The sequence below is a fragment of the Arachis hypogaea genome, chromosome 5, assembly GCF_003086295.3.
Source record: "Arachis hypogaea cultivar Tifrunner chromosome 5, arahy.Tifrunner.gnm2.J5K5, whole genome shotgun sequence".
In the NCBI taxonomy this organism is placed as follows: domain Eukaryota; kingdom Viridiplantae; phylum Streptophyta; class Magnoliopsida; order Fabales; family Fabaceae; genus Arachis; species Arachis hypogaea.
Genome location: NC_092040.1, coordinates 99041426 through 99051141, shown reverse-complemented (window position 1 = coordinate 99051141; position 9716 = coordinate 99041426). Strand labels below are relative to the sequence as shown.

At 43.9% G+C, this 9716-nt stretch overlaps 1 protein-coding gene across 1 annotated transcript; it reads right to left on the bottom strand.

The window, feature by feature from the left end:
• Nucleotides 1–281: 281 nt before the first annotated feature.
• LOC112802201 (uncharacterized) lies at nucleotides 282–1575 on the bottom strand. Its single transcript, XM_025845306.3, has one exon. The coding sequence runs from the start codon at nucleotides 1121–1123 to the stop codon at nucleotides 566–568; it is 558 nt and encodes a 185-aa protein (XP_025701091.1). The 5' UTR covers nucleotides 1124–1575; the 3' UTR covers nucleotides 282–565.
• Nucleotides 1576–9716: the final 8141 nt, after the last annotated feature.

Genomic DNA, 9716 nt, shown 5'->3' with positions numbered 1-9716 from the left:
TATTTGTAGACAGAAAACTGTAGACTGACCATTATTATAGAAGCACGGAAGTGGGCGCTATGAGACTTTAACAGTGTGTTGATGCAGAGTGCTCACTCAACAGATACTTGCCAACGTAAGGTACGAAAGTTCAATCTTACTAATAATTAAGCCCAAATTCACGGTGTAACAATACCGTTAGTTTCTCGAATAAATCGTATTGCATCCTGATTGATTAATTACTTTGTGAATTAAGACTTATTCTGCCCAAGTAGAAGCCGATTAAGAGACAAAAAAGAACAGAAATTAAACTATAATAATTATTATTAACTGCATATCACATTCATTCATACATATAAAAAAGCACAAACATAATGAAGTAGAGCACCTACTACAAACTGAGGGCCTACATTCATATATCCCACTGAATGCATGTATAACACCTACACACTATTTACATAACATCCATCATCACTCGTAGCTTACACATGCATCAAATTATTATTACATAACTTGAAAAAGCAACATGCTAACATATGCATGCATGATATACACGTCTGTGTATGCATGTATAATATATATAGATCTAACTGTCATGGTGTCCACCACCATGACCACCAGGGAGCTTCTCCTTGATCTTATCCATTATCCCTTTCTTCTCACCACCATGAGACTGATCATGTTGACCATGATGCCCTCCTTGCCCGGTCTCGGTGCTTCCGTACCCCATCCCTGTCGTTCCACCCATTCCTCCACTGCTTGCATACTCGCCTCCACCGGTGGTTCCATAAGATCCACCGGTGGTGCCATATCCACCAGCAGCACCAGTGCCAGTGCTTCCATATTCACCGGTACCGGTGGTTCCATAACCACCACCGGTACCCATACCGGTGCCCATACCGGTGCCCATGCCGGCGGTTCCGTAACCCCCGGTGGCCATGCCAGTAGTGTCCCCTCCAAGGCCCGTTCCATGGCCATGAGCGCCACCACCACTGCCGTACATCTTGCCGGATTCAGTTGTGGTGCCATAACCGGTGGTGCCTCCACCTTGTTGAACTGGGTTTCCGTACTCATCAGTTTGCCTCATAGTGTTGCCATACTCGTCGGTTCTTCCGCGAGCTTGATCACGATATTCCTGCGACATTGTTACAGATTGAGAACGAAACAAAAATGTAAATGCTTCTTTTTCTTTTTGCTATTGTTGAAAACTGTTTTGGATATGATTTGAAGCGTCGGTGTGCATGTCGTTTATATAGAGAAAAGGTGAACATGGATAAGAAAAAAATCTGGTAAGTAAATCTGAAAGTCGGTTAGAGCAATTTTGGAATTTGGAGCGGTGTGACACGTACATACAAGTGGTTAAATGCTTGAAGTGCCACGTAGTGGACACGTGTTGGGGCATGTGACCGAAAGCTTGTTGTCGTTATCAATGGAGGTGGTGACGCGGCGGTTTTCTGTGTGTTGAGGATAAAAGGGTAAGGGAGGGTATTTCGGGGATTGAGCTGAATATCCAAAACTCAGAACTCAAAAGAGAAAGCAGAAATAGAGAAATGGAAATGGATAAGGCTGAAGCGTTAGACTTTTTGAATCATGCTTGCTTTGCTTGGTTAGTTATGAGTCATGAAATGAATAGGGAGGGATATTGGGGTATAAATGTCATTTCATGGTGTTAATTAGTCAATGGACTTTGCATTTTGTGTCACTTGTAAGGGGGATGGGGTACATTGAACAAGCGATACTCAGACATCTGTCTCACCGAGATAGAAGATTTTTTTTTCCTTTGATGCACAGCTAGTGTCCCAAATATTTTTTCATTTTAAATAGAGTAAAAAATCATTATAAGCCGATGATATTTACAAGTTATGTATATAAGCTAAACAAAAAATGGTTTCAGTAATGTATCAGGATCAAATTTTTATATAATTCGAACCGATATGGTTCGAACTGCATATGAGAGTAATTCGAACCAGGGAGGGAAGTTCGAATTACTAATTGAATTTGCTTAATAAATCGAACTAAGTTGGTTCAAACTACGATTGCACGTAATTCGAACCAGGGTGGTTCAAATTATGGAGAGAAAGTCCGTCCAAAGTATTTCGAACCAGGCTGGTTCGAATTAAACAAATCATAAGTCGAACCGGCCCGGTTCGAATTATTGGGAGTCAGAGCTCTATATAACCGGTGTAAACGTGAGTTGGTCTCATTAGACGGAGTAAGATGGCTAGTGAGGAGAGTTTTGTGGTTTTGGTTCACCACAGATGATCCATTAAGAGGAAAACTCGTTCCGGAGTGAAGTTCACAGATAAAGATCCTCTCTGTATTGTCGTTACCCCTCGGACGAGCTATGATGAACTTGTTAGATCTGTACTGATGAAACTCGGTCTGGAAGATGCGAAGCGGGTGAAGAAGTTTTTCTATCGCATTCCAATCACGGTGCTCCAAGATACCGTGAAGTATGATTGTTTCACGATTAGTAGTGATGAGGACTTGCAGGTAATGTTTCTTTGTTGGCGGCAGTTTCCGGAGGTCAGGACCCCAGAATTGTTGGCAAAGCTGGTTGATGTGGTATCCAGCTCAGGGGGTTCGAACCGGAATACCACCACTTTAGCCACGCCAGCCGGTTCTAGTTCCCGGCCTGCCGTTGCTTCTTCCTCCGTCCCTGTCTACCAGCCAGTGGTCCAAGCTGTCGCCTCCCCGTCTTTTGCTATTGATCTCAATGGCGGCGTAGGTGACGACGTAGGATCAAGGAAAAATCTGCCGGACGATTTACTCGGCGTTGCACCGCTTGGCGTTGGAGACGGAGTGTTGGGTGACGCAGATGAAGATGACGCCGAGCCGGATATGATTGACGATGACAGCGGCGATGATATTGGGGCGAGTGAGCCTGCATTGGCGGTAGGTGGTTCTAGCACTGGCACACAGCAGTATCCACCACATTTTCCCTCTTTGGACTTGGATGCCATGAGGCAGGAGGGGGTTTCTGGGCACTCTGTTGGATTCGGAGCTAGAAATGCGGAAGGGACTGCTGGTCTGACAGAGTTCCAGGTTGGTCAGCAATTTCAGGATAAAGATGAGGCCCTTCTAAGTGTGAAGACTTACAGCATCCGGCGAGGGGTACAGTACAAGGTAGTGGAGTCCGATCATCGCCGATATGTGGGCAAGTGTTCCGAGTTTGGGAATGGGTGCACATGGTTGATTCGACTGAGTCTCCGTAAGCGCAAGGGCATTTGGGAGGTCAAACGGTACAATGGACCTCACACTTGCCTGGCCACATCCATCTCGAGTGACCACAGGAGTTTGGATTACCATGTGGTTTCGGCGTTCATTATGCCAATGGTTAGGGCTGATGCATCCGTCAGCATAAAGGTGCTCCTGAACGCCACGGCAGCACACTTTGGATTTAGGCCGACTTACAGGAGGGTCTGGATGGCAAAGCAGAAGGCTATTGCCCTCATCTATGGTGACTGGGATGAGTCATACAACGAGATACCTAGGTGGGTGTTGGGTGTCCAGCTGACGATGCCTGGTACTGTTGCAGTCCTAAGGACGAGCCCCGTTCGAGTTGGAGGACAGGTGGACGAGTCTCAAGTGTATTTTCACAGACTTTTCTGGACTTTTCCTCCTTGCATCGAGGCATTCCGTCATTGCAAGCCGCTAGTCAGCATTGACGGCACAGATCTGTATGGAAAGTATGGGGGAACATTGCTCATCGCGATTGCATAGGACGGGAACTCCAACATTCTACCGGTTGCATTCGCACTAGTAGAGGGTGAGAATGCAGAGTCCTGGACATTCTTTCTCTCGCACCTTCAACAGCACGTGACACCCCAGCCGGGTCTGCTGGTTATATCGGACAGGCATAACGGCATCAAGGCTGCGCTTGAGGCCCCTGACAGAGGTTGGTTACCTCCATCTGCGTACCGTGCATTCTGCATTCGACACGTAGCGGCTAATTTTGCCCTTACCTTCAAGGGCAAAGACGCACGGAGGCTTCTAGTGAATGCGGCGTATGCGAAGACCGAGGTTGAGTTTGATTACTGGTTTGATATTCTGCGATCTGAAGACCCGGCCATGTGTGAGTGGGCAAACCAGATTGATTATTCCTTGTGGACTCAGCATCGTGATGAGGGGCGGAGATTCGGTCACATGACGACGAACATCTCCGAGTGTGTTAACTCAATCCTCAAGGGGGTCAGAAATCTCCCAGTAGTGTCCCTGGTGAAGGCAACATATGGTAGGCTTGCAGAACTCTTTGTTCGCAAGGGGAGAGAGGCTGAGGCCCAGATGGAAACCGGACAACAATTTAGTCAGCATCTGGTGAAGTGTATTGAGGCCAACTTGAAGACGGCAAGGTGCTTCACGGTGACTTTGTATGACCGGGATAACACTGAGTTCACCGTAGCAGAGACCACTCCGACTGGAGCTTTCTCGTTGGGTACTTACAGAGTGTCACTTGCCTCTCGGACATGTGACTGCGGATACTTCCAGGCGCTTCATTTCCCATGTCAGCACGCACTTGCATGCTGTGCCTACTCACGGGTTACCTGGACCTCTTACGTTCACAGCGTATATCAGATTAGTTCAGTGTTCAGTGTGTATCGGATGGGATTCACACCTCCGATCCCGGAGGGCTTCTGGCCACCTTACGACGGGCCCACGGTGATTCTGGACCCTGACAAGAGGCGTGCGAGAGAGGGTCGTCCTAGATCCACTAGGATACGAACTAATATGGACGAAGCAGATCCGAACAGGCCAAAGAGGTGTGGCCTCTGTCGCCAACCCGGACACACACGACGTAGTTGCCCACAGCTTGGAGGATCTTCTCAGACAGGGTTCCATTAGTTGGCATGTTGTTAGTGTTAGTAGTAATTATATTATGTATTTTCCTGTTAGATGTTATGTTTGATCACTGATGTAACTGGTTGAGATTTCTAAATCTTACTGTGATTGTTGCGAGTAGTAACGAATATGTTGTGTTTCACTTTGAGTATTGCTACAAGTTCCGTAAATGCAAAATTTAATAAGTAAATGTAAACATTAAACTGTTACCTGATTCTATGGTCACAAATACTCACTGTCCCACTAAATAAATTTCAGGGCTCAAAGTACGTTACCATGAACAAATAACATAGGAAAAGAGGCTCTAAAATAACAAGAAAAGTACATATGGCTACCATACATGAAGAAACCTTAAGGAACAAAATACATGAAACGTGAATCATCTAAACAAGTGCGAGCCAGTACCACAGCGACGGGCTACCCGTGCCCGCTGACCCCTGCGGATAAACGGCTCCTCATCCTCGATGTCATCTCTATCGTCATGCGGGGCAGGTTGTGCAGGTGGCGCAACATGGAGGGCTGCTGCAGACGGCCCAGCCACAGACTCTGATGCAGCGGTGAAGGCGGATGCCGGGGTACCTCCGAGACTAAAATGGTCAGCAGCAGCTGAGGATGGAGGCTCGTTTAGATCAACATCTAACGGTGCCTGCGTGCCTGAGGTCTGGCCACCTCTGCGGGGAGTCACGTCCCCCTGCATGATGGCGGTGATCTCCTCTAGGAAGCATGGACTCCCGAAGTCCGCATCAAGCGTATCTGACCCAAGGAAGTCTGACCACTGTGATCCCGGAATAACCCAAGGGGTACCCCCTGCTGAGGCTGGTCATCCGCTGGCACACCAACGAAGTAATGTCCAAGAGGGCCCGATCCAAGTCCAGCGTCATCTGTGTCAGCCCCGTCACCCATCCCTGTACCATACCACTTACCCCCTGACCGGCATGGTGTGTACTAGCACCAGCAGCTGCAACAGCCCCTGCACCATACTAATCGTCGTCCACACGGTCAGGACCAGGGTGGTCCGCCGCAGCACGCCCCCTAGCCATACCTCCCTGGCGTCGTCGTCCGCCTCTAACGGGACCGGCGTCGTAATCATCGTTCATAGCATGATCAGGCCACCTCCACTCACGCTGGCTCCTTCGTGTCCCCACACCCATTCTCCTCTCAACCCGCCACCTGTCAGGCACGTCCTCAGGACGATCCATGTCAGGAACTCGCCCCGGACCCCGCTGTGAGGCCTCAACTGGAATCGGAACTGTTCTCAGATCCCTCAGGTGCGTCTCCGGAGACAAGAACCTCTTCCCATGCTGACTCCACCACTCCAAGAACTCATGCGACGGTTCGGGGTCGGCTACAACGTCGAACCTCAGCACACTCTCCGCACAAGAGTCCCAAAGGAGATGCCACTTCTGCAAATAAAACGGGAACCATCGATCGCTGCCTCTCCCATCCTTGGACATCAGAAAGTCGATGTCCAGGGCGGGATGCGGACAGGGCTGCACCCCTCCAAACTGCGGAAGAACCCGATCTATCTGATGCCACTATATGACGGCAAAGTAGATCAGCGCGGTCACAGAGCGCCACAACGCCATATGCCGGGGCTCCAAAACATCGGGATGGACAACCTGAAGTACGTCGGGGCTACTGTACGGCATCCATATGAACTGCACAAAAGAACTCTCCATGGTCAGGGCAGCTGTTGGACCCAACTAGAAAGGTTTGATTATAAAAAGAAACTTATTAAATAGCATATTCACCTCCCTGTCCTGTAACCGGTCTATCCTGAGCCTCCACATCTGCACTCTAGGACCCTTCTCGCTCCCGGAAGGGTTGTAACCAGACCATCTGCACCATACACATGTGTTACATCAACTGAAATATGTGTTTAGAGTATGCGATAGACTATTAATGAATACAGAGTTATGTATGTTAAATTGAAATAGAGAAGGCTTAGTAGAGTACCTCGAGGCTAATGGCCAGTTGAACGTCTCATACCCTGGAGGCCTAAACCGAGGAAAGCGCCAAAAGATCCAAGACTGAAGTAGCTGAAGTGAGCCCGCTCTGTTCGTCACTCGGCACATGCACCGGTACAACCATGCCAGTGCTGCAGAACCCCAGCTGTAGGTACCCATCTCCTCCAACCTAGCTCCGTACGGAAGCCATCTGATGTGAATGCAGTTCCTGGACTTGTCCTCAAACAGCTGCGTGCCCAACAACATCATGATGTACGCACGGGCATATCGGCGCACAATCTCCTCATCAGCACCCTCAGGGAACTCACCAAAAGTCTCCTGAAACCAGCTGCAGTTCACTGCGTACTTCTGAACCTGGCTAGGAGGAGGTATCACTCCGAGCAACTCCTGGAACCAGACCCAGGCGGGACGGCCACCCTGGATGTATATATGAAACTCTGATAGGCACCCGCTCACGTAACGCCTGTCCACTGGCAAACCCAGCTGGTATGCCATGTCCTGGAGTGTGATCGTGCACTCTCCGAACGGCATGTGAAACGTGTGCGTTTCCGGACGCCATCGCTCCACGAATGTACTGACAAGGGCCTCGTCTAACCAAAACCATCTGTCGTTCAGCCTTGCAAGATGGTATAGACCGGCCATCTGCAAGTACGGAACGTCTCTGTCATCGAGTCGCATGCCCTGCTGCCGCCTCATGCTCCTGATGCATCGCTGGGGCTGCGCATGAAATGCACCGCATAGTTAGAACCAGCTTAATAACCAACGACAAGCGTAACCAGCACGATAAATCATCAACGAAACAATGTACTAAATAAAACCGCATAAAAATACATGAAAGCTAACCGCATGTAAAACAAACCCATAGACCGCACAACTAAACCGCTAACATAAAACAGCTTAAGGAGAACCACTAACATAGAACAGTTTACCAAAAACGGTTAACATAAAACAGCTAGCATAAAACAACTAACACAAACCATCAACATAAAACCACTAACGAAAACCACTTACATAAACCACTAACATAAACCGCTTGCATAAACCACTCACAAAAACTGCTAATATAAACCACCAACATAAACCACTAACACAAACCACTAGTTTAAACCACTAACATAAACCACTAACATAAACTACCAACCCTAAACCAGTTACATAAACCACTAAGTTAAACCTCTAACATAAACTAACGACATAACCCACTCACATAAACCACCTACTTAAACCACTAACATAAACCACCATCTAACCCACATGCAAAACCACTAACTCGCAAATACCGCTAGAATCAGAAAAATTTCCGTACTAACCTCGTCGTTGATGACCCCCGGCTATATGAGAAACTCCGTCCAAGCGATATAACCGTGCCGAATCGTCCCCCATCTGCAAAGTACTCCGTTCAGGTCTTCGTCGGAGAGAATCTGGGTCGTTTTCTCTGAGATTTGGTGGGGTAGGGGGAAGGAAGAATAGTTCGAATGAGGGTGATTCGAACTCCTTATATAGCCGAATCACCACTAATTCGAACAAGGTTGGTTCGAATTATGAAGGAGCCGCGCCAAGAGGAGTTCGAACCAGGTTGGTTCGATTTACGTTCAATGTTTCTCTCCCCCTAATTCGAACCACCCTAGTTCGATTTATTAAGGTTTGTAGTTCGAACCAACCTGGTTCGAATTACATTAAAATAGTGTCTAGCTTATTGTTGAAACGATTTTCGCTTTGGCGTATTTACGTTACACAATTCTTACCTTGGCTTATTAGGGTTTTTTACCCTTTTAAATATTTGTTGGTATCCATCTATTAATATTAATAGTTATTATTTTTAATTTAAAAAAATTTGTAATAAAAATTTATTATATGTATAAGATTATTTTATTTTTTATTTATAGAAACTAAAATAATTTTATTTTTTAGTCTATATTAATGAATTTCACTTAATTATATATTTTTAATAAATATTATTATACTGTTACTCTCATATAATTTAAAAAAATACTAAAACTTTAATAAAAATAGTTTATATTTAACTTACACAAATAACAAACACTAACTAAGTGACATTTACCTATATTATTAAATTCTTAATGTATAATTTAGACTACGCACGAGTCTTATATTTAATCTATTTTATTATATTATGTATAATTTATTTATAAAAAAGTTAATATATATTTATTGAAAGAATTAATTTAGTTAGTATATATAGAAATTAAGTGACTAATTTTTTATTATATTGATATTTAATTGGATTAATAATTTTTTTCAAGTGATAATTTTTAAAACACATTTTAACTAAATTTAAAAAATAAATCAACTATTATAAATAATTAAATTAATTATTCAAAATATTTTTTAGTATATTTTTCATCTTTCGTGCATACTATTCCGTAAATTTATTTTATTCTTTGTTTTCTTAAATTATTTGCAAAAGGGCTTATACATGAATAACAAAAAATTTTTATACATTACACAAATTAAATGGTTAATATTTTTTATTTTATTAATGTTATAAATATTTAATTAATTAAAAAAATAAGTATATAAAATTTAGAGTAATTACTTAATTTGTATATTTTAATGAATTATTTTCAAATGGTAATATTTTTTATACTAATTTTTAGAGCACATTTTAAATATATATATGTTATTATATAAAAATAAAATTAACTATTGAAATTGTTATTCTTTATACATTATTAGACTGTATTTATTCAATATTTACATCATTTATTTTAATTTGTATAATTATTCCAAGTTAATATCTAATATATATAAAATATATCTAGTCATCAATATGTATATAAATATTAGGATAAGTTACTTAAATAAATTGAAATGTAATCAAAATTATTCAATTATAATTTCTTTTACAACTTTTTATCTAAGTAAATTTTTTATAATCCTATGTAAATCGGTACAGGATGATTAAGGAGA

Bases quoted from the DNA above. Each gene is read 5' to 3' on its own strand.
- LOC112802201 (XM_025845306.3), bottom strand. From the start codon at position 1,123: ATGTCGCAGGAATATCGTGATCAAGCTCGCGGAAGAACCGACGAGTAT.